General features: G+C 34.5%; 1 protein-coding gene across 3 annotated transcripts; it reads left to right on the top strand.

Annotated features, from left to right (window-relative positions):
- The first annotated feature begins 1,327 nt into the window (after positions 1 to 1,327).
- On the top strand, positions 1,328 to 27,188 carry LOC124630176 (elongation of very long chain fatty acids protein AAEL008004). 3 transcript variants are annotated; one of them, XM_047163903.1, is made up of 10 exons: positions 1,328 to 1,629; positions 18,982 to 19,031; positions 21,017 to 21,085; positions 21,655 to 21,737; positions 21,820 to 21,927; positions 23,194 to 23,277; positions 24,261 to 24,317; positions 24,620 to 24,862; positions 25,195 to 25,347; positions 25,749 to 27,188. In XM_047163903.1, exons 3-10 carry the CDS (start codon positions 21,028 to 21,030, stop codon positions 25,890 to 25,892), a joined length of 930 nt encoding a protein of 309 aa, XP_047019859.1. In that variant the 5' UTR covers positions 1,328 to 1,629; positions 18,982 to 19,031; positions 21,017 to 21,027; the 3' UTR covers positions 25,893 to 27,188. The 3 variants fall into 3 exon arrangements, with proteins under 3 accessions (XP_047019859.1, XP_047019861.1, XP_047019860.1); XM_047163905.1 differs by lacking the exon at positions 23,194 to 23,277 and adding an exon at positions 22,717 to 22,797; XM_047163904.1 differs by lacking the exons at positions 1,328 to 1,629; positions 18,982 to 19,031 and adding an exon at positions 20,741 to 20,903.

Raw genomic sequence — 27,188 nt, 5'->3', positions numbered from 1 at the left:
GCTCCTAAAAAAGAACCCAATGCTTAGTTAATAATGTATAAAAACTGAGTATTGAATTTATACGGGACTAACTGACAACTGCAGATGTATGTAAAAAATACCGCTGAATAAACTATGAATAACAGCGTTTTCACACTAGCGGATTTTTATCGCGCGTAGCAAAACCGAGCGTGTATACGCGACACATTTCGAGCGGAAAATCTGTCGCTTGGTTTTAATTGGGTATTTGACTAGGTCCAAAATCAAATTGTTTATCATACATTTGGCAAAGCATCTTAAAATAATGACACTTTCATTTATCGTTTTGATGGAAAACTATATATATTCATTTTTTATCGTTGTTTTTAGGAAAATACATAGCATGATGTGAAAAATCTGTGACGTCATATTTCACATTTTCACACAAATTGCATGGAAAGCAACCGTTTTTGACACTTCATTAAAAGTATTCAATTTGACTCGTTGTCAAATACATAATTGTTACCTTTTGTCAGTTGTTAGACACCACCCCCGTACGAATCGAGCGGTGTCGCTCGGAAAATCCGGGAAAGTGTGAAAACGCTGTAAATGCATAAACAAATGATCATCAACGTATTACGCTCTTGAATTGTCACCTCTAGCTTAACTCTGTCTCTGAATATATTTAGTTGTCAAAGTCAATATTAATATAGCATAGCGATGTTTCTCGACCATGATGATTTTGATCTATGAAAACTAAATTGAGACAGTGGTCATCAGCATTAAGAAGTCGTCATATTAAACAGATAATGGTCCATATGACGAAGATGGATAAATAAAATGTACCAATTATATATTTATCTTTTATATGATTATTTAAATAGTTGTTTGGACTGACTAAAAACTTAAAATGAGGTAGAGGCTGTGTTTGTCTGTATTTTCTCTAGATTATCTCCAGGTATTAAAATAAATTATTAATTCCTGCAGGCATAGGTAAGCTGGAGGTGCAATATGTGCTTTGGATAAAATATTTATGTTCCTAACAAAAACCTTTTAGCAAAATGTAGCCATTTAATGGAACGTACGTTAAGTACGTACATAACATACCTACATACATATTTATAAAATCAATTATACCTACAGATTAGAAGGTAGACCGAGGAGCTGCAAGCTCCTTCCTATTTAGTACTAACACCGCTTCCATGAAGATTGGTTAAGCACTTATTTTGAAGTGGTAATCCAAAGAGATAATACCTGATATTAGTTCTACTGCTGCAGTAACAACATACAGGGGTGTATACAGGGGTTCAATAAAAATCGATTATCAGAGCAAAATATTGGTGCAACATTAGTAAATGAGCTAAACGATGATATGAGAAGTCAAGTTGAAGGCGTGTGAATAGCGATGTGATAAAAGCGCGCGGGGATAGCGCGCGCCGCCAGTACCGAGCTCACCTGTACGCCGTGCGCAGGCGCTGTTTCGCGCCGCGATCCGAACGCCATACTTTGGCACGCACACGCAACCTCGCGCCCCCACCCATACACACGTTAATCTGGACAGGACATCAGCTGTCCGCTACTGACATATTGTGAATGTGCACTTGGACAGCCCGCCCTGGAGAACTTACTTCCGAAATAGGAGCTCGCCGGTCTGGCAGATCGATCACTCAGGTGAGCCTAAACATATTATCTAAACGAGTTGCGTCGCCAGCTGAATCATGTGATGAACTCACTGGAGGTGGATCACAAACTGGCTACGATAGACTTCTCAAGTTTTACTATTTGTCTGTGAATTATCCTAAAGAATTTGTGGCCGTTACAACGTGTGTTTGACTTGCCGAAATACATGATTTGAATATCACAGTATATTTACATAAATATGTTACTTAAAATTTAAAACGTCTTCTCTTATAAAAATTCACTTTGAATGATTCATACTAATTAAAGTTCTTATATTTATCAATATAACATGGATCGATTGCATTGGAAAATTCTTACTGAACAATAACAGGAATTGTCCTTGTTCAACTTATACGCTCTCAATTCCTTGATAAAATTAACTAAAATGTGTCAAGTTCACAATAATTCCCGCGTTTTCGTACTTATGCTCACCCATAGACGCTACTCAAGAGGCGCTAATTGGGCTGAGAGAGACTCGTGTTCCCAATCAGGGGTCAAATCGAAAAGATCAAATGAAGTCAATTTTAATGAACATTAGTTTAAAGGTAACAGTAATAATGTTCGTTTACCTCAAGTTTGATTTGAGTACGTGTCGATAACAGGAAAGATAACTATAGGAAGAAAGTTTATCAACAGTGGATAACATCCGCTTCTCCGGTGCAAGTTTGTCAACAAGATATGGTATGCCAATTGTATGGACAGTAGCGCAAACATTAACTGAACTGTGAACTGAATCGTAGAAAACATGCACAACAGGCGCAACAGAGTGCTCAGAAAGGAGCTCGGTTTTGAAGCCAAGGATCCACCAAGGCGTTCTGGTGGCGTTAGTATTCCCAACGCGTGTGGCGGCGCAAAGCGGTAGGCGCGTGACGTAAGGTCACAGCGCCTGGCCACTGACATGACACGAGATTAACATGCCTCCCTAGCGGGCTCGCTGCCTACCTCGTAACGTAACCGCGGTCACATCGAGGGGCACCATCAACACCATCCACTGACGCCCTGCACTAATGCTGACTCCGACACGTTATCGATAAATAGTGCACGCTTATCGCTATCGACATCTACAAATCTTGATAACGAACTAACGCATTAATCACGTAGTTTACATTTTTAATGATAAAATTACTATAAAACACGACTTTGTAATGATATTAAATCTGGTTATCGTTTGATTAGAAATTATACTACCTACTACGTGCTGAAATGTGCATTTAAATAATCTTCATCTAATAAGAATATAATTCAAAGAATGATAATTGAATATATTTTTTTTAATAAACAACGATTTTATTACATATCTTGGACGGATTTATCAAGTCATCTTAGAATACAATGCTAACCCAAAAATGAAGGTATTCAACAAAGATAAACGATGGTCTTTAATTTCGGCAAAGGAAAAATTGGAAATAAAACATGGCAATAAAGAAACATAATAAAATAATTTTATCTGAACATTCAATTACGAAGGCACAATGAACAAGGAAAGCTAACATCGGAAATCATTGAAGGTGAACAAACCAGCCAGGCACAAATAAAAAACCGCGAATAAAACTTGTTGAAAGAAATAATTTCACTGACGTCAGCCACCTTAGCACATACCCCGAATTGTGTACCTATTTACTTTACTTTTCAATTTACTACATGTCTCACGAATATCATTAAACTCTATTGACCTCCGAAAAAAGTTAGCCGTTATTTCTGACTACTTTTACTATACCCATATATCAATCTAGGACTAGATACGAAAATAAATTATGCTGGTTCACTGAATAGACCCCTTACAACTTATTTAAACAGTTTAATTTTCTCTTCGCAAAAATTATTCACCGAGTCAATGTTGATCTCTCATTGAACTGAATTTACTACTGGATTGCTTATCTTGCTCTATTGCGTTACTTAATTCTGAGAATACGTCAATATGCCTTATTATTGAGAACAGAACCGATATCAAGGTCCTATCGGATACATATGTAAAAACCTTAAGCTACCTAAATAAGGCTCATTGTAGTGACTTCGTATTTAAAATATAATTTGCTACATATACATTTTACTGTATCTGTCCAGAGTTGCTCTCCTTGCGCAAATAAATTCTTGTTTCCATTTTCCGAAAGGAAATCATTTCTTACATTCAAGTAGCCAAATGCGTGAAGGAAGTATCAATAAATAAATGGCTTGAACCATTGCAATCGATAATTATGTCTTTCAGTTGATTTATCCTGGTCATTCAATAGCTTCTTCGGTTCAAAGTGACTAACAGACAAATTAAATTACTCTCTGAAAAACGTTAGAAAGTAGTTAATTTCTTGGAAAGTTAATTTTTCAATAGGATATGTTAATACTATTGAAAAAATAATTTTCCAACAAATTAAATTACTTTTTCAATGGTATGTTAATATCATTGAAAAACTAACTCTTTTTTCTAAATACTTCTATTTCTTCCATTATAAGTTAAACGATCTTTGTCATCAAAACCTCAAAGTCAAACAACTTATTTTCTTAATTTTATTATGTATCTGCTAATCACCAGAACCACTTACTTACAGGATTTCCAATACTGTGCCTTAGTCTTTAAACACGACAATGACTTTACTACCTAGACTAGTTCTCCTAAGGACTATATTTTTTCCCACTTATTAAGAAAAACAATAATGTCAATATAACAAAGGAAACTGCAAGTTGGTACTTCTAGCGGCATGCAACATGCTGTAGCGTCTACTTTTAATTGCATGACGCGCGCATCGTTGCGTTTTTCTCGTCTTACTTCACTTTCATCATTTTATCACTGTCAGTATCTATTCTCAAATAATCAGAATTAAATTATATTGTTATTCACAAAATTTCAAAACATTATTGAATTGCCAGTCATTGTTCATGCAATCTCTAAGTTCTTTCTTAATAATATGCTTACAAACACGGCTTGCATTTTATACTTTTTGTAGTTAGGAAAATGAACAAACAACAAAATTACTTAAGGCGAAGAGTCGAAGACTAAAATCAGTTTTTATTGCATTCGGTAACAATCATGTATGCCGTATAATCAGTAAAGAGGTTGGTTGATTGTTTGAGAGAATAAAACGACCATGCCACACTTTACAAGCATAGCTTGTGTTCGTACTGTGTTCCTGCTAATACGTAGAACCGGTAATGTGAAAATAACCTGGTAATCTGCACCATAATGAGACAAATCCTGTTTGATTTGTTTGATCCTGCAATAGTTGATTCTTCATCTTATCCAACACTATGAACTGAGAAATATGTCGATTTATTACAATTTACGAATAATGCCGTGAAACTAACATTTATTGGCTTGTCCACGATTAATAGATTTCATGAGAATTTTTATTACGTTTATAAAATATGCTCAAAACAATTAAACGTAATGACTTGTAATTGGGGTCCATTAAGTGCTTGAGGGTTGGATTTTTATTGTAAGTAACAGAAAACATAATTATTAAGTTCTAAATTAAAATGGCAAATATGGTATATTAGAATGCCGAATATGCATCATTTTTCGCAAATGATTTGAGAATTTCTTACGTAGTTTAGTAAACCTTCAATTGAACTCCAGCACACACCTAATTAACGCAACTATTTAGAGAGAAGATGCGTGACCGAAATTCTTAATTGAATTACTCTTTCATCAGAATACGTATCGGATGTGCCGAAAATATGTGTGGTTATCAACACGACCGGTTTAACATAATTTTAAACCAACTGATAATTACATAGCACTGATAAAAATGACGGCGAATTAGAGCCAATTTAGCAACGTCCAATGTCCATCTCATTTTTATTCATTATCATATTTAAATAAATCATTACTGGAACTATAATGTTCAGATTAAAATTAGAATATGCGTAGTGTCTCTACGTTTCATTTAGGGATTGGCCAATAATTTCCAAACCATATTCGGTTAAATCAATCGTCGAAGTCGCATAACTCAGATTAATATTTTCAATGTCGCTGTCGTTCTTTATTAATTCACTGAAGATAAGTACGTACTTTCCTGTAAGGTCAGATATGTTTTTCGACCAGATACAAAGGTTGTTGGCATTGACATTCAAAATCTTTTATACCTACAAGCGTTACGTTAACTGTGCTTATGTCGCAATTTATTATATCTTTTCTTAGATACTTATAAATTCCCTGACGTTAAGGTAGGGTATAAATACCAAACGTAGACACATTTTAATGAAACAGAATGTTTAGTGACAAAATAAGTGATTAATTATGCACTTATAAAATTAATGCAAAACTATGCTGCAATGAATATATTGATGAAAATTGTTATACCTATATCTACTTTAATTTTAAATATGACGTCGGTATCGCTTAAAACAAAGTAAACAAATGTTTTGACTCGAAGTTTATCGACTAGTTAAACTCAATAATAAAGAATGTAGATTGTAGACACCTACCTAATTAACAAAATACATTAAATACACTGTCAAAAGAGCCAAAAATCGACCGTATTTGCCAAAATGTACATTCTACAGAATAATACTGAACAGCTAATCTATTAAGCTAATAGATTTTTTAACCTTTAAAAATCGACTGGAAATCCCAATACCTTCAATGGCGATCGATACACAATTTCCTCGTCTCATCCTAATGATCGTCGCGATGATGAAGCTAGGAAGTTGCGGTAACAAAGTCACGCGAAATCTCAGACACATGTAACGTCACACATTTTATATTTGCCATACTAGTATCCACTTACTAATGTGATAATTGAAAATTCATACTGATGTAGGTAATGGATAATGTTCGCGCATGACAAATGGCAAATTCCCATGCGTTAATTGAGTAAGCAAACTCAAAAATTTACAAAATCTCTTCGATATGCTTATTACGTACAATCTGACAGAAGTTTAGTAATACATTAATCAAATTATGTATTTAGTGGCTAAATGTCGCGAAAAGGTTTTTTGAAGAAAGTCACGCATTGTTTTTGGTCTGCTTAAGGTTTTAAGCTGCTGAATTTTAATACGGTGACGAGCGTTACGTTTAGCAAGGATAGTCATTTAATGGTCGACGAAGTGTTAGAGCACGTTCACATCGGCCTCGCGTGTTCGGCTCACGCCTGCAAATGTTTACATTTACGCCGACGACGTCCATCGCGGCGCACCGACCAACGATTAGTTGCAAAATGATCGCGGCCGAATTGAGTTCAGGGTCGGCAATGTTGCCTCCGGGTGTTGCGCAAACGCATCGCGCACCGCAGCCATTTCACCAACAAAGAGAACATTATCTTTTTTCTTTTGGATTAAGTAGATACAGTACACCCTATATGAAAATTTTAATTAGTTTTCTTTTGCGCAACTGATTAATTATGAAAATGAATTCAATTACATCAAACAAAATATTTCTCCAGTAGCTTGATGATGTGTAGCTTAACCATCCAAGTAATGTTTCAGACAGAAGTAAAGGAAGATGTAATGGAATGCTTCAATGACTATTCTGTCTAGCAATAATGTGGTATCTGTTGAGCACGTCGCATCTGTACGATAATCATTGCACATTCGCTTCCATTACGTGACTATTTATTTGTTCTCCCTTTATGATCTCAACGGCTTCTTAGATTCTGTTTTACTTCAGCCTTTTTCTTGTTCGTATATTACGGAACCGATAAACAAAAGACTTAGCACTTACTTGAGTAGATAATTGTGCATAACATACCTACTAACATTTACGTGTTTCGATTTGCCTCTTCAACATAAAATTGATTACCCACTTAATAACCTGAGCAAAAAGGTTTGCCAAAACTTTCCATACACTCAGTGGCGTGTAGTATTTGAATTTCGCAATCTAATAATGATTATAATGTGCGTATACAAGGCGTTGATTTGCATTTGTGCCATAGTTCAGGAGGAGGACATACAATACGTAAATAATCGATTGGAATTACAGTAGATGGGAAATAAGTAATATGCAGTGCTTTTTTTGTCATTGTAATGTCGTGGTATTTCAGAAGTAATCCAATTTTATGAATGAAATTTATGAGTGATCGTTGCGTATGCTTTGTGTTTGCGTTTGTGTGAGGGTGCAGCACGGTTTTAAGGCCAGTAATATACGCGCCAAGTTTAAATAAGGCTAGATGACATTTACGGAATTCCGAAAAAAAATTAAAGAAAAAAAATTACGTACCAATTTTTTTATTGATTTGGGTCGAGAATCATTAGCATAATTACCTCCTTGAATATGGCACGGATGCAAATCAACAGCTTGTATACGTGTAAGTATAATATACGCGATCCCTTCTAATTTCGTCAATGACGGTTTATATCGCGTGGAGTGTTTTGTTACTTTTGTTGAAATAAGTTATCGCAATTGTATAACGAGTACCGAACCTGCGTGGTGTGCAGTGTCGGTGCGCGGGCTCGCAGCCCGACACCCGCGCCCGCGCACACGGCCTCGGTGCAGCACTACGCATTCTGCGAGTTATCTCACTCAACGCTCCACTTTCAGTACGCGCCGATAACGCAGCGCCACTTTCCACCACCTCTCCAATATTTGAGATTAACACCAAACATAGAACGTTTCGCTCGCCTTGATAACTTTACCCGAAATACCTTGACTTAACATCATTCATGCTGTTAGTAAACCTCTACGTTTATGAACTATCGAATCCGTTGAATTACGGAATCGTACACCGTCTCTATTCGTATGAGTAGTGGGACTTAATGCTGTATGTAAGAGGTACAAGGCCTCATCATTGATTAAGCCAGAAAACCATACATCCCATTGCTTATAAATATTATTTATTTTCTAATGCATACTTATATTATTTGAACTCATATATTCAAGTGAGCTTTACTTATCACTCATGTAGTGAAATAACTAATGTAAAGCAAATGTTTGTACTTGGTAACGAATGAAGTTTTTTCTTATAATGTACACAAGTTTCTTTAGTTTGCGGTTCGTGATTTTCCGTAACCCGCTCAAGGTGGTACCTACATTTTTTATGTCCAAAGTACAAAAACACATAATGTATTGAATGTTATAATCTTTACCCGTATCTTGATCGTTGACGTACCCTGATGCTAAAGTGTTGTTTAGATAAAGCCAAATAATGATAGGTACATAGAGCTATTTTTACTCAAATAAAACATTATACAACAAAGGTAGTTGAATAAAACCTTTATCTTTATTTAATCTACATAACATGATTATAAAGAAACCTAACACCTAACTACGTACGCTTGAAACTGACAAAAAATCCTGTGTTCTCAGAATTCTCTTGAACCTACAAGACGAGAAAATTTTAATTACAACTGAAGTAACAAATATGTCTAGACAAAAATAAACTTATATTGTATAACCAGTCCCAATAATAAAAAAAACTGAACTTGCATCTCTAATGATGACAGAAACACGAATTGCAGTAGCGCCTGAAACAACAAACAATGTCACCTTAAAACCACAAAGTTAACAAATAACCTTTTAGTGGACATTCGAAAAAACAATTAGTGGGCGATGTAGAAGGTGTACGAGTTTCACGCTGTCAAAATCAACGTTAACATAATCCATCTTAGTATGTACTTCAAACAACAAAATCCGCCTTTGCAGTCAACGTTTTCCGCATCACCATAAGCGTTTAAATGCACTGCTACTTATCCATTGCATCTTACAAATTACAGTCAAGTGTTGCCTCTTATCTGTGATGATTTGCCATCAGCGAGCAATCTTCAAGTGTCATCTGACCACCTTCACGCTGAAAAACAATGTTAAAACTCCGGCAAAAACATTAATATCGGAATTCGTACAACTTAAAAAGGAATCCGACTTTATTCCGGCCGAAAATGATGATTAAAAATTAAAACAATTTTCGAAGACAAATGGTCATTATCGCGTCGTCCATATATGTCTGTAGTGGAACTCATGATTCAGGGTTATCAACGTTACGACCTTGCGTTTGGTACTGTTTACGTAGTACGCTACCGCGGAACATCGCTGCCCACCTATATTTGGCAACTGCAAGTGATGTCGCGGACATTACAAAAGATTGATAACCCTACGAGTTATACAGGTGCACATAATATTAAATGGAACATGGAGAGGGCACTTGTTTCGTCATTACTGTTGGATTGTATGATGTCATCTCTATATTGCGTAGACGTGTTGGTCTAGATTGAGTGTAGTGCTATCATTTTACAATAGAAAATTGTGATATTTAGAAAATTATGTGATGTTCTTTTTTACTCAGTAACTATCTTTGGATTTATGAATAGATATAAACAAGCTACTAAATATGCTTCTATTTGTAATACATGTCCACACTGCGCAAGAATTGAATACCTTAATTTCATTGAACTGTTCTTCCGAACCTTGAACGAACTTATATTTAGTAACACCCAAAATAATTATGCATAATGACCGTAAATCATATCATCCGTCTAGGCCTTTTTCCAATTACGTTGGGGTCGGCGGGTCGCCTACCAGTCAAACCGGATACGAACACATACCAGTATTTCACACAAAACGACTGTCACCTGACCTTTATACAAATTACTTGGAACACTGATTGTCCCAAAGATGGACTCGATGACAACAAGTTTCACCTCGACTACACATTTCTAGGTGAAGTTTTGAACAAATCACAGCGAGAGATTCGTAACACAACCCCTGATGAAACTCGCGAATTAGATTTCCACGAGCTATATTTTTTGCATAAAAATAAATGCAATGACGCATACATCTAATTTACGTCGTTAAATTATTTATTTAACGTTAATGTAACCGACAACAATGAATGGGCTTAATAACTAATAAATAAGTAGTAACAGCGTATAATAATATGTAAAGTCGGCGGCGGACAAAGAAAATTACCATTTTCGGTAGTTGACCAAACATATTTGACACTTTTTTACCATAAGTCATGCTTACTTACGAATAGTCATTAAAAACAATTACTTCATTATTCAGAAACAACTCTTTTGACTCTTTGAATAATGCATGAAATTAATAAATCTTTTACTTTGCTTTAACATTTCATTAAGAGCGTGATTATGTTTCATTCAATTGACACGTGAATTTCAATAAATTTCAAATTATCATTAGAGTTATTTGGGATTTGGTTCGTGTATTAACGAAAATGGCCACTGCTACTTTGCCAAAATATAATGTAGTGTGATTGCACGTACAAGCAGGGCCAACTTCAATAGCCTTCACGGCGTGCGTGGTCTAGTGGTAACACTGGTAACCCGCTAGTGTCGACACGTGCTTTCCAGTGCCCACGGCCTCGCGCCCTTTGGGGCCCCACTCGCTACAATTCACCAGCGTAGCATTCGTAGCACCCTACAGAGTCCGTCTGTAACCGTGAAATTAATGACCTATGTAAATTGTAGAAAAATTTAATAGAATTTCCATTTAATATTCCACCTACTGAAAGTACTGTAATATGGAAAAAAAATGCGGCTTTATGGTCTAAATTCCTTAAGTGACTAATTTAATTACGTAAAATTGCTTAAAGTTTCAAAAACACGTTTTCTTTTACTAACAACATGATGGTTGAACGGGATGGTATCAAAAAATATTGTTGAATATTTTTTATTATATCATTTCGTAACCTCGTAGCTCGTAGCAGTGCTACGAATTTCAAAAAACGTAGTTCATAAATAGTGGAAATAGTGTTCCGATATACCCTTGTGGATAATAATATGATGCGTATATACGCGATGTGTTTATATGAATGTAATTATTAATGATATATAGCTTCATACGGAAGTGTCTTTTCCTTGGGGAATAATAAGATCTCTGTACGAATGGCATTGAGTTAAAGCGCGGGGCCAATATTGAGTCGTAAGATTGAATTAACAGAATCAATATCGAAAATTGAATTCTCATGAGGTGTAATATAATTTTCATGATATTGGGATCTCTTTTGACTACTCGAATAATGGTCGCTACGTCGTCACTTATGAGATTTCGTCTCGCGAAAACCCAAAGTTTTCATTAAGATTCCAAAACATCTGCTGCTGTAGATACAAATATGGTAGCAATGTTTTTCTTATGACAAACAATAAACCACAATGTGACCGCTTTATGTTAAACTTTTATAAGAACAATCAACTATCACGATGTATTGTACATGCAGATTTATTTACGAGCTCCTACCTTTGAATATTTTTAGTTTTATGAATTGAAGAGTGGAAAAAAAACGCAAAAAAGCAAGCCAAATTAATGACTAATCCAACTGCTAATTAAAACCCTACACAATAATAAAAATCCCTCTTAGAAAAACAATCGCGACTCGACCGCATACACAGCACCGATTGCAAGAGTATTGCTCTCGTGTACATGTCTACAGATCACCAGTTTATCTAGACCCGCGACAGTTCTCGGTACTAAATTCAAACCTACCGCAAGTGACAAATCGTCGCTCTTTATCTTCACCATCAGCGCCATCTAGATAGACCAAACTAAACTAGTCAGTCTGAAATGCTTTCACGCGCCTCGTGGAGTGCTGCATCGATACATTTCAATGAAAGTTATTTTCAATTACAAAGAGGTATTTTCGACGGCTGGTAGCGTGCAGACGCGTTGGCAATGTCAATGTCGACCGATCGCATCGGGTACAGCAGCCACTAACGTAACCATTTGAATACAATTGCTGCAGATTAAAACTTGACACATTACTTATTCTGTCAGCGTTATAACATGTTATGGGTATTGTAACTAATAGCTGGGTTTTATTGCTTTGCTACTTATTTTATCGTGGATTCAAAGAATTTTCCTGTAGGCTTTAGACTTTAGACACATTAAACATTGTTAACTTATAGTTGATTAAGCGCCGGGTAAATATTTAATAAGTATTTCTCAAACAGAATGAAAAAGGTCGGTAAACCACCAGTATTTTCCTCATAATTTTTTTCATTAAAATTTTTCATGAAACTAAACATCCCCCCCAAATTTTTTCAAACTTTGTCCGAGTAATTTCTAAACTCAAAAAATTAAAATTATTTCAAAACATTGATTTATTCATTCTTTTTTTAAACAGGTTCTTTTTTTAAACATTCTTTTTTAATAAAACTTGTATTTTTAATAATGCGATATATGCGATATATGATAATATTTAAGTTATAAAAATAGTATGTAGGTCTGTATAAATCTACCGTGTTGACCATGAAACGATCACAAAGTTATTATATCATTTATTATAATATGTTTGATTTTATTTGACAAATAATAAATGCAGCCGCCGAAATAGCCTAACAATTACCGCTCTGGGTTATTTATACATGAAAAATAAAAATTCCATTCCAACAAACGTAATCCTGGTGGTTATTATGTATCAAATTACACTTAATAATCCTGAATAATTGACATCCATAACATTGATTACAGCGTATGCAGTACACAGACAGTTTATTACTAGACTATATTTCTCAGTATTAATAACCAATAACTAATTTACACTGGCAAATGTAACGTCAATAGAGCAATAATTGACATAATTCCTGAGTTTTAATGATCGCCTTCAGAGGTAAAGTTCAGTGGAATAACCTGTCCAGTAGCTGGTATAGGTAATTGATCCATTTACGTGTATCAGCCGAACAATGATTTAACGATACCTAGCATAAAACTGAGAGAATTAAAAGTAAGAAAAAAATCTCGTGTATATTAAGATTACAATTGATGACTAAGTACCTGTATATTTCTACTCATATTATGATCTTATAAACATTGCTGGCTGTCGATCGTACGCACGGGACATCACTAGAATGTCAATACCACGGTATTCCCCAACCGTCTACGCACAATTTGTTTCCCCCGCTTTGTGAGTAATTGTGAAGCACGCTAACTTAATAGGCTATTGTAACCAAAATGATCTGAATTCTCTTGCTCATTCTGTCACCTAATTAATATGGGAACCATAAGGCAAAAGCGCATGACTCATTGTTCTTGAAATTCGGTCGCAAAGTTAAACCTCACCAAAATTTCAATTGGCCAATTTCTGTAAATTAACATTATTTTAGGATAAATATGAAACCGGGCAAATATTCCATAATTACGTATTTCTATGTAGAACCGTCTATTGGAGTTAGTTACAAATAGTGCAGTCATTAGTTTCAACACTGGCACTTAGCTACGTTGCCAGTCTTGTAATCTTAACGTAAGTGAGCGTCAATCCGTTTTCCTTGTGAATACAATCGACCGGTAACGTCTTTGTATTGATGTCATCTTTGCTTCTTTCACAGAATTACTTACTACTGTGTTATCGCTTCTTTGTTGTTCGAAGGCACTTTGCACCACAATAACTACATTAAGCGCTGAACACAGTAAGAATGTAAATATAATTATAATTCCAAGTACGTGTATTCCCACGCGGCTGACGCGACGACCATGACGGCAACGGCCTGCAAGGTACACACGGGCCTCTTCAAGTCAATACTGCAAACTAGCCATGCACTGGCTATGCGTTTAGGTAATATAACATTGCAGAGCCGGTTATCATACAAATCACCTCAGCTTAAACGTTAGAGGAATAAGTACTCGGGAACCGCCTCACTGGAAAGATGAGAAACCAGTTCGATATAAATATATCAAATAATAGAATGTGTTCATGATAAGGAGAGGTTGATCGCGCGGTGCACTTGCGAGCACCTCGTCGAGCCACTCTGCTCAGCATTACATAACTCGACGTGCAGTCAATGACCCACTTAGGCACGAGGCGATTGCTCCGTCTAATGACAACTACAAATTATATTACTTCTATTCTAAAATTCCTACAGTATACCAAATACGATGACGACTCTATAATTTCAATTCATATTTCATGTGTTAAGTCCAACTAAGTAGAGGATACATAAAAGCAACATAAATATCCATTCACTGTTAAATGTTACAATTATTATTCATTCATAGGCACAGCCTTGAATTTGGATGCGCGGCCTTCACCGACAAAGTGTTGAGTACCATTTATATTGTAGTGATCTTACACCACTTGATAAAAGGGGATATTGCACACTGTTAGTGTGCAATATCCTTATCATACGGCTATACAATTAAGTTACGATTTGGAACACGTTTACGTTATATCCCGAATAAAAACAAATGAATTGGTGAACACAACGAATGAATTGGTGAACAAAAACAAATGAATTGGTGAACAAAACAAATAAATCGATGAACACAAAACAAATGAATCGGTGGTTTTGGTAGATAGACAAACATGATCGGCCGTCAGCGGCGATCGGCTGCAACTTGCTCTGTTGGAGTTGTGGAGCGTCGCATGTGTTGCAACGAACGCATTCTTCTTACAACACACCGCCTACTTACACAATACTTATAATATCAGCGATTACACATAATAACCTTATCAAAATATCTACTTATTGCCAATAAACTGCGATAATCCCCTGAGTTAGTGGTCATTTGTAATTAATGTGGATAATCTTTGATAAAACAATCCATCAAAATTAATGTGTTTATCATTAGATTTATTTAATTAAATACATCTATCATAATAAATCTATAGAAAACACCTAAGTATTAGGCTTGCAATTGCTTGTTATACCTCAGATAAAAGATATCCCACACTGATAGAGGCTTTTGTTGTATGATAAGATTTGTTTAAACTAATGGCCAAATTCTTTCTTAATTCCTAAATCTTTCCATGATTAATATGCGTAATTGACCGAATGGGGCAATTTATTGTTGACCCATTTTCACAATCATGTACCAAAAAATACGGTTGTTTAACTGAGTACAATAGTGAATTAATGTGGATTCACATAGCGAATAATTATAAGCACTTGAATGACTTATACCATCAGGTTCAAAGTTCATAAGAATTTGATACCGTGACTTATGCAACTTACATCTGATGCGTACTCATGAGGTTATTCAATTACGATAAGAAACAGCTTTCTTTCAAATAGAACCGAGGAACACACAGCTTATAAAATCACTAGAACCCGGTAACGTATATAGATAGTTCAACTCAGATTTGCGCGCGGCCCTATGTGTGCGTCGGCTTGTAAATATACAACTTTCATTCGTGTGACAGTGACGTCGTCCGAGCATGACGTGTTCTTATCGCTTTTTGTTATGGGTACAGTCGTTTACGAAAATGTCTAGTTCTTCACGGAGAAAATGTTTAAGGAGTCAGGTAGCGTTTCAAAAAATGAAACAACATTCAAAGCTTTTTATTATTACATTTTACAGTTTTTCATTATTTTCTCATAAGTTTTTTCAAATTGACGTTGACAGTATCTAAGAAATAAATGAGGTGAAATGTCTAAGATGAATTAAATACTCCTTACATATTTTCTAGATCTCGGGGTACGCGGACAATAAATAAAAGTGTGGACTAAGAATGTAAAAAGACGTATAATCTAGTATAATAATGTAAACAAAATGTGTGGGGAATTTTAAAAAATAATATTGCTTCGCATAATGTCGACCAAAATAAGACGGAAATAATGAAACTCATAAATGAACGTTTAAGTCATATTGATGAAGGGATGTTGGGTAATACTTGTCGACATGTACAAAAGAAAAAAGAAAAATACTATAGACATTTTGACATGGAGTCAAAATTTATAATTTACCTCGGTGAGAGTAGCGAATCCGAAAATTCATCATTTGATTTTTCAAGTAGCGATTCAGAATCATTATAAATAAATAAACATTAAATTACGTAATAACTGTTTTTCTTTAAACAGCCGTAACCCCTAAATAACTGTATTTGTACCCGACTGTACCTCTTGTCACGCACACTAAGTCACTGTGTATGTACAAGGGTTACCCACACATAAGGCCGCGCGCAAGACTGAGTTGAACTTACTATACCACAGTTAGTTACGTCACTTGGTCACAAATACATAACATATTATAAAATCGGCAAGCTAATGTTTACGGTAACTATAAATAAGTGGCGTACGTAAGTAAGGTCCAGTACCTAAATAAACAAAAAATGTCACTAGAGTTCAAAGTCGTGATTGACCATCGTCGTTTTGAATAACAAGGAAGCATTGCTAATTTGTTTCCTTAAGTATGTACTATCTCCAAATAACAGCACATTCTAATAAACAAATGTACTGTTATCGACAGCAAAAGGAAAAATCCGTTTAAAAAAAATAGGTCCATGGAATAGGTTCAAAAAAAAGTTCTATACAGGCGACCAATAAATGTTACAAGCATGACGAAAAATAAAACATATTGGAATACCATAGACATAAAATAAAAAAAGAAGCCAGGTACATACTTATAAATAAAATAAGATAACAAAAAAAGTTGACATTCTTATTGATTGGTGAAAATTCAACACGGCAAAAAATTTCTATTCAGCAATGTTTTGTGCGATCAATGTCACTCGCACCTCTTGCACATATTGTTTCGACATGCGGCAAAATTATTATTCCTATTATAATATTTACTTACCGTAGATAATTATGTTGGTACGTGTCTGACATTCACTTGCAGAAGGTGTCAACGTTTGTCAAAGTTAGAAACTGCCAAAATTCAGGCCGTTCTTATTTACGTAGGTACCACGCGCTTTATGATTTGAAATTCCTATAACTGTGCAATTCCTACCAGCATATTGACAGATTGAGATATTGACTGGATATCTTATTTAACATTTTGCCTAATCACCATCTTAATAGGTAATCCATCTAAAACCATAGAGTGTCAGAATATAGAGTCGTAAAAGTGACTTAGATAAACCAAATATTTTTTCTCTCTTTGTAACGTAACAAGTAATCAAGCATAGTAAAACGTAATTTCTTCCTCAAATTCAAATCCTCGTGTAAGTAGGTACCTAATAGCAATTACATGGGTTGTTAGGTATAACCAACTGAAATAGAATTGACATTTATTTACAATTTGTCACGATAGTTTTATGGCGTACCGCGTCGTTTATTGCAATATTCTGACATTTTTAAGAAATAAAATACTATTAAAAGTACAAAATAACCACAAAAAAACTTCGAACTTATTTGTAAGTTTTTTCAGTCAATGTTACCTATACATAATCTACTTCAGTATTTTAGTTTGGGTAATAAGTACTTTTTATCACGATATGATGTACATACAACAAGCCAAATAATTTGTTACTTGCACTCTTTAGGTATTATAAAAATCTGTTTAAAACTAACTACAGCTGAGTTTTAAAAGTCTGTCTGAAAATATATTTTTCATGGAACAGGTTATCTAATTCAAAGCTAATTTAGATTCAATTTAGTTCTTCGGTCAGATAATAAGTTTACACTAGAGATTTCATTATTAAAAATAATTTACGGTAACTAAACACAGGTCTACCTAATGTAGGCCTACTTAGTAGGTACCTATTTATTTAAAAAGTATTTAGAAATATTTTTATTATTTAAATATTATACTATACTCGTACGAAGTTACAAAAGACCACCGAAATAAATACGTACACTACAAGAGCCACTAAAAAAATATTTAATCAAAACTAGTTCTGTTAACACTCCAAGTTTTTAATGATATCTTACATTTATTGTGAAATGAACACGTATTCATTTACAGATAACTCTGTTATCGCAATGAAATGACTTCGCATGACGCCTATCTCACGATTCCACGACACAGCTCGGCTACACCTCCCATCCAGTATCGTTTTTAAACTCAACATTATCTTATCACTAACAATCACGTAGACAGCCTAACTAGGTCAGGAAAAATACCACCTAAATATGCGACTACGTAATGTGCAACAAAATCTCTAGTAGAACGAAACGACTACCACATGACTATCACAATATGAAGGTCGCAACACAACGTGATTTGGAACACAAGCATGTTTCCGCACCACACTGAACACCGCATAGAAACTGTAACTGCTAACAATATGTAACCGTTAATTACACGATATTGACCATCGAGATTCCTTGAAACAATGGATAACGTCATCCATCGACATTGCTGTGTTCCAACATAGCCATGCAAATGGAAAGATGAATATTACTTTCATAATTTTGAAACGTTTTCTTTGAATCTCTGGTGAGTCTGGCAGAATTTGTCCATGTGCTTTATTATTTTAATTCGATCGATGCCCACCTGTTTACTAACTGGTTTTGCCATCTTGTACCGTTTAGATGATCGATGCCTATTTTAAAATATATATTGCGTAACTCGAGGACGAGAGACATCTGCTAAATATATAGTTTTATCAGGGCCTTTGCTATTATAGAGGTTTTATCAAGCAAAACTGGTTAACGAAGCCGCTTCTATGATGTAAACGGGCTCTTGACATGACAACCGCCGCTATCTGTTGATTTTATTTCATAAATTAAATATTTTATATTAGTTTTAATAACTGCGCTTTTGAAAATAAAATATTCATACTAAAAAAGATTTTCTCTTCTTTTCAGATAAGCTAAGCGAAGAAAAATAAAGTTGCCTCGAAGCATTCTAGTTTAAGGTGAGTAATTTTACTATTGCGGACCTTCCTGTTAAGAAAAGCGTTGATTCACAGATTCGTTATAATTGCTTATTACGCGAAAAGTATAATGATTATTTTCCTGCAAAACTGTAGCCTGTGGAATACGAGGCCAATGAGCAACTCAGTACGATTACGAAGCCTGCAAGAGCTACTTGTTGCTGACCTTGTGTAATATGCATTTGGATGACAGTTCAATGATAAGACAGTGATAAGCCTGTAAAATATAGGCACATGTTTATTTAAGTGCATGTAGTTAATAAACGGCCGGTCCACCCTTCCGTAATTGGAAGGCTCTTCAGATAGAGCATAGAGCTCTTCAGAGAGCTATGCAGATTCCATTTTCTCCGAAACTTATCTAGGCAATAATAGGAACTATTTATAAAGATCAAGACAACAATCCCTTGATATCCTTTTCAAAAAACATGTTTACCTTTCTTTCTATGTCCTTCTTTATTTTGAAATATGTAGCAAATACGAAGTTTTCAATATGTGCCTTAAACCTACCTACTTAAATTTCATTCACAGTACTTCATTACGTAAGATATTTAACGGTCTATTGTACTGTTTCACGTCACGTAGGTAGGTAACCTTACCAAGTTGTAAGTACCGACCTATCTAAGTAGAATTCGACTAGCAGAATGGAGACTAGGAGAAATTGAATTCGCTGAAACTGACCGCAGCGTACACATGGACATGGGCATTATCACTACATGAATCATTTTAAAATCTTGACCTTGACCTTGACCTTGACCCCGCAAATGTAGGACTCTGCATAATAGACCTGTTAACCTAAAGAATACAGATTGGTCAATACTAACACAGGTATGTCACCTATGCAATACCTGCTACCTATTGTACCTACCTGCTGCAGCAAATTGGTATCTATTTTCACGCGCTCAAATATGCATTCAGTTGTATAATGTATGCATTTAAATGCACATGAATTTATCGGACAAAAGACTCTTTTGTTTTGTTTTAAATTAGGTAGGTCCTTAATTAGTTTTAATTTAGTTTGTACCAAACAATGTCAATTGAAGTAAAATAAACGTAGACTTAACATAATAGGGGTCGCACTCAAATATCTTTGTACAACGTTGCGTTTATTTTGAAGACCATTTCCTAAAGATTATACAGAAATAAGATTAAAAATCCACAAACTTAAATGTAATATGGGGAAAAGGCCATTTATTTGTGTTTAGATAAAAGAAGAAACGAATTAAACGTCTTTTTCTTTATTGAACAAAATTCGTTTCGAAAAACTTCTGAAGTATCAACAGACTCTTGTATAGAATTTTCAACCAATTTTCCGAAGTCCGAAAGTCACGAAAATGTCACATGAAGTGTCAAATAGTGTCAAAATAATCTAAGTGTCGCGTTCAAATCTTGACAAGAATGTTCTGCTGTTTTTATTTTTCAAATTGCATTGTTAATTCAATAAAATTAATAAGTAGGTACCTATAGTTTAACGTGTAATTAACTTAATAGGTATTCATTTTGTTTGAAAAATAATTCTTCTTATTTTATCTCATCTTCCCGCAAAATATTGTATATTGTATAATAATATCTTAATATAACAGTAAAAATTGGTCAAATAATAATAAAAAAAATCATTCATCATTCAAATGATTTTATCATCTTGATTGGCAGTGACGGCGCCATCTGTCGTGTTTATTTTAATCAGTTTGGCAGGTTCCCTGTTCCTGTTACGCTGCTGTCAGTGCGCCAAAGCCTGCTTAACCTATTTTCGATTCTGTGAATCAAAAAAATATTTATTGTATTTAATTGGCTAAATAATATTTATACACTTTTTTAACAATGTTTTAAGCAGCTGGTGGTGAATAAATTAACTCGGTCAGTGCAAATGTATTAGAAAATACTCGAAATAATTGCGGAACTCTATCTTTGCCGTGACATCCAGTGGGTTATTTCAATTGTTTTAATTATATTCGAATTTTTATTTTCAGAAATCGACACAATGGCGCTAATACTACAGTATATTAGCGATATGCAATATTATATGGACAAATTTGGTGGTAAGTCTTACGATGATCATCTTGACACCTTGCTATAAAATATAATTTCTTCATGTACTCAAACATACTCGCCAAGCAACATTCCTGGAATGTGAAGAGCTCACTAGCAATTGTTAAGTAGTTAACATAAATTCAAAGAATTTATTTATTTTTCTCAGAATAAATATTCTACATGGGTCACATAACTTAATAAATTACTTAAATATTATTATTTCCAAAACAAACATTTAAAACTATTAAATCAGCTGCTGTTCGAAATTTCAAATACAAAGTATTCCTTTGATGTAAACTGTTACATAAAGTGAATAGATAAACAAAATATATCTGGCCGCTTATAAGATGCTCTTAATATGTAAGGATGACTAGCATGACAAATTTATCTCATGATACTGATCATATCTCAGACACTGCCAACACACTTCCAGTTATAACAGACAAGTATTTTTAGATGACCCACTAAACAGCTGGGCTTTTACTCTATGCACCTCATTTAGCCCAATCACAGCAATTATATTCAACTCTATATATTACAAGCTACCTCAAATATTGATGCAATTTTTTTTTTTCAGATCCTAGGACAAATCCATGGTTCCTGATGAGTTCACCGTTTCCTACATTATTAATATGTCTAAGCTATGTCTATCTAGTCAAGGTATTTAACTTATGTTTTCTATCATCCGTGAATGGTTAATTCTTGTGTTCCTTAAATTAATGTCAATTCTTTTTATTTCCAGGTCCTAGGACCACGATTTATGGAGAATAGAAAACCATATGAACTTAAAAATGTTCTAATACTATATAACTTTTTACAAGTAATATTCAGTGCGTGGCTGTTTTATGAGGTAATATTTTTTTTATTTATCAAATGTTTCTGAATTTCACACTTTTACATCAAGTTGTTATGATATAGTAGATGAACCTCCTTTTTTCAAATCGGTTGAAAACCTTAAACAATTTTCGGTATTGATATACCTACCTACTTTTATAGTAGGAAAAAACTGATATTAAAATAAGGAAATCTTAATATATATTTTTTTCCTCAGGACATTTGTAAATTCCAATGTGTTACTATGTTTCCCTTTCAGCTCGTTATTTGGTAAATACATCAACACTGTGTTTATTTTATTAGGGCTTTAATTGAGGCTATCTACATCAGGTTGTATAATATTGAATTCCAAAATAACCTATACTTCAGTATTCAGAAATTAAGTGCTAGCTTATCAGCAAGCCCAAGATAAAATATTCCCTGCATTACTACTACTGATGAGAGAGCATAAATAAAAGGTTTAATATTATCATCAATGATAATAATTAGATAAATAACCTTGGCGGAGTAAAATATGATAACAGTATTTAAATAATTAATACTAGTAGTATTATAAGGATCATTTCCAGACTAGTTTAATTCAAATTGCTATATTGTTTGAGTTGTGATTGCTTACTGATATAGAAGTTACTTATAACATTTAAAACTAACTTTGCAATGTACATATTCTCCAAAATATAATATTGCCTTAACACTGTTAGGGGGTAGTTTAGTATCTTATGCTAGTCAAAATTAATGTACATGTATAATTTTTTTAACATGATGTCCATACATAATTTTTGTTTTTTTGCCATGCCATGCTCAGAGTATGATGGGGGGCTGGCTGAATCATTACAGCTTTAGATGCCAACCTGTGGACTACACAGACAATCCCGTAGCTATTAGAGTAAGTGACGCATAGGCGTCGACACCGACGCCACGGGCAGTGGATACGGAGCAAAAAACTAACCCATGCTCACTGTATATAGAAACCATCATTATAAATTATTTTTAAGAATGCCGTACGCAGATTTGCGGTATGTTAATATAAATGGTGCAGATGGTATCAAGTAGTTTTAAGTTAGCTGTATTATGCATACATACAGTTGAGTATCCAAACGTATACGTGTTTGGATTGTACTGCTACTAACATGTTTATATAAGTAACAATGTTAATGACCAACATGCGCCAACATATTACGCTAAACTTGCATTAACAGTTGAAGCTGCGTATAGAACCGCGCGGCATTCGGTGATGTGCGAATATTGTATATAAGGGCCTGGTGTCGGCATATTGTTTCAGATCGGAGCCGCAGGCTGGTTCACAGGCAGGTATAACTTTCAATGTCAGCCGGTCGACCACTCCAAACATCCACAAACAATGAGGGTGAATTATCACTTCCATTTATTACATTAGTCCCAACATCCCAAAGCTACACTATACCGTTAATTGATTACACCACTACATAGATATCTGTGTGAGCTGTCCTTGAGCTGCTACCATTATACCATGATGTTTTTACATTGAGTTCTTTTGTGGTTTCTTTATTCTTGAAAACCTTTTTCTCTATTCACTTTGAATCATTTTCCTAGAACCATACATTTGCACTCAAACAAATTAAATAATCAATTACACAACCATTACCACAATGCATAATCTACATACCTACTATAAATAGACTCTACTTAATGAATAGTGTAAATGAAATTGACCAGAATACTTATTTGTGCAACAACCCATAAAACTAAAAAAAAAAACAATCTCAAAATGTAATTAAATTAAATTTCGAAATCAAGTAAAAGGTAAAGAAAAAACAAAAATACAAAGTCGATAAACCAAAACCCATAATATTAAATCATGCACTGTCTAGCTGATTTCATACATTTACAGTGAAATTGTATTTATTGTAAGCGACACTTGTATTCGAATATAGAATTTTGTATTTGGGATAAAATTCAAACATTCTACAACTTCGAAATTTGAAATCGACCGCGTCCACCCTCGTTGTGGTAGGCATTTTGCTTCACCTAGTATATTGGCTGTTAGATATAAGTGAGCATTATCATCACATCACTTCACCACATCCATCATATTAACATAATCATTAACTTTCAGAACTGATCATTATCTATCATGATTCATGATGCATGTCATTAGTATTGATAACACTTACCTAACATACAACTATAGAATGTAGAACATTAGATTGCTTGCTTACCAATTCTTATTGAAATTCCTTTTTGTTATTGTTTTTAAAATTTTATGTCATGTCTAAAATTTTGAAATTGACTTACAGTTTTACCTAATGAATTTAATAAATGCAGTTTAATATAATTTCCGAAAAATCATTGTTTCTGTACAATTTTCAGATGGTTCACGCATGCTGGTGGTACTATTTTTCAAAGTTCACAGAATTCTTTGATACGGTAAGTTTTGAATAATACCGAATATACGCCAATTTGCATCGCATGGTTCTTATCCTAACGCAAGCGCCAATCGTGTATGGCGTTGTGTTGTGATAAGGATTACAAGAGTTAATCCTTATCAACACTTCCTCTAACGAATTCCTCTATTAATATTTTTTATGTAACAATAAGATCGAGCACGAATTCCCGCCAAACAGCATTTTTACTGGGACTCGTGCCATCTAATTTTCTTATTTCTTACAAAACTGACCAGCTGTACTAAAACCTCATCCTTAAAAATATTTTTTTTTCTTTATTGACAGATCTTCTTCGTGCTGAGAAAGAAGTTTGATCATGTATCAACATTACACGTAATCCACCATGGCGTGATGCCGATGTCTGTGTGGTTCGGCGTCAAGTTCACGCCCGGCGGTCATTCGACATTCTTCGGCTTGCTCAACACCTTCGTACATATTATTATGTACTCGTACTATATGCTCGCAGCTATGGGCCCACACATGAGGAAGTACCTGTGGTGGAAGAAGTACCTTACTACTTTACAGATGGTAAGAAAATAGGATGTTTGAAAAGTGTCACAATTAGATTGAGCAACTAGAAAAATATTGTAAATAAATTCGCCATTGTAGCCGTAATAGGATACGTTGGCTACTTCTGGAAAAAGTAATAAAACACATTAAAAAAACTGTAAACTTAAATATTACAAAAAAAAATGAATTAAAGCTCACATTTTCTCATTTAATTTACTATGAATTATTTGAGAAGCTTAATAGTAGAGTTTCATAAAAATGCCTAGTTGCCTATTTCACTACATAGGCCAAGACCAAAACCAGTCTAAAATGTTAAAGAACTTGTCATAAAAAAATATTGTATTTTCCAGGTCCAGTTCGTGGGTATCATGGTGCACGCCTTCCAACTGCTGTTCATCGACTGCGACTACCCGCGAGCGTTCGTCTGGTGGATCGGCATGCACGCCGTCATGTTCTTCTTCCTTTTCAAAGACTTCTACAACCAGTCCTACTCTAAGCCTAAGGTATGCCAACATCATTTATATAAAGTTAAAATCCATAATATTCGCCCGTTTTGATACGTCGACTACGTCCGATGAGTACGCGTGATTGAAAAGCAACAAATGTTAAGCACCTCTCAGTGCATTCAGTCTGTCTTTGGTCAAAGTCAAAATCCAGATGGCCTCTAATCGAACTCACATAGCACCGAGAGAAACGATCACACCCAATATCACACCAAAGAAATCGTGCACATTTACAACTCGTTACGCGCAAATGTCGAATTTTCCGACCCTATTTGAGTTCGTTTAATCTGAAATCTGAAAATTGGCTTAATCTGAAAGCCAAACACAACTGACTTACTGACTGACTTTGAGAAAAGACTAGACTGATGATGATATTTATAACATGATTTTGATGCTAACAGGTTCGCGCCAGGTCTCCCCAACCAGAGACGACAGAAATAAAAGACATCACGTTCAAAAACGGTTCGTTGAAGAACGGCTTCAGCAACGGGCACACGAACGGCACGTTCGCACGTGCGCGCACCGTGCTGCCGGCCGGCAACTGACGGCGGACCAGGAGACCTCCTTAGCATTCCGTAGTACTGTGATTATAGCCTGGAATTATCACGGGACGTTAATACTTCTTATTTAATGCGTGGACCTTCGGGGTAACGGTGTCGGATCATGTGCCGCATGCAGCCTCGTCAATAATAACCCTAGGAGTAGTGGTACATGTGATTTGTCTAGTGTACATACAGTTAGGCGGTATCAATGGTGTAAATTTTATTTTATTGATGTAAATGTATAGCTAGATTTGTGATCACATAGCGTTTTATACTTTTATTATTAGAATTAGATAATATGTTGCTTTTAGAGTTTAGAAAACCTCTAAAAGAATACAGTCATAATACCTACTTACAGAAACATGTATGTTATACATGGTGCTTATTTAATTAAATATATTAATTACGATGATGAGCTTGTAAACGATAAAATAATCTTTTCACTATATTGTTTAAACATCACATTTGAATGTTGAGAACTTGAGAATCAGACATCAGATTAGCTATGTTTTATTATGGCATGACAGCAGAATCATTATTCATTACTTACTCATAAATTACTTTATTTGTCCATGTGTGTATGTCACTCGCAAAACAATGCAATAAATAACAACAAGGTAGCTCAGGTTGTAGTGCTATTAAAATATTGTTGAATCACTGTTTAGTTTTAAGTATTGATCAGTATTTTTACAAGCTCATGATTATTATCAAGACCATTGTTCACTATGTTAGATCAAAAATAGGTTTTATACAGTTGGTTGGGCAAATGCCACAATAATTATTCTGATGATTAAATCAATTTCAATTCAAAAGCTGTTTGCCTTTTTATATATTTATCAAACATTTAAAGGTATTCATTATTTCAATGACAACTTTTATTGTTGTAAATTGACGTGATTATGTTTCTATGTTAAGTACAACAACTGTATTTTAATTTCAACCGAATGTTCAATTTAGGTTTAGAATACTTGACACTAAAGTGGTTGTGTTGGTTATTTATTTTGTTTAATTTATCTTTTATTTATAACAAAATTATGTATATAAGATCAAATCGATAACGGGTTTAATAGCAGTAGCTTTCAAACTTCCTTTTTAGTCTTCCGTTTTGTTTTGTACTTACCAAAATTAAAGGTGCTTTTTGTACTCCGAATATTCTGCTTATGTTAGCAGCCAAGCAGCTAAAGCTCACCATTTTGTAAATATAAATTTTGTTGTTTCATTAATCATATAGAAATCAATTTATGTACCTATTGTAATTTTTATACAAAATTATGCAATTAAAATATAAGTGTAATATTA

This window comes from Helicoverpa zea, chromosome 5, assembly GCF_022581195.2.
Source record: "Helicoverpa zea isolate HzStark_Cry1AcR chromosome 5, ilHelZeax1.1, whole genome shotgun sequence".
In the NCBI taxonomy this organism is placed as follows: domain Eukaryota; kingdom Metazoa; phylum Arthropoda; class Insecta; order Lepidoptera; family Noctuidae; genus Helicoverpa; species Helicoverpa zea.
Note: the sequence above shows the minus strand (reverse complement) of the source record. Positions and strands in the feature narration are given on the sequence as shown.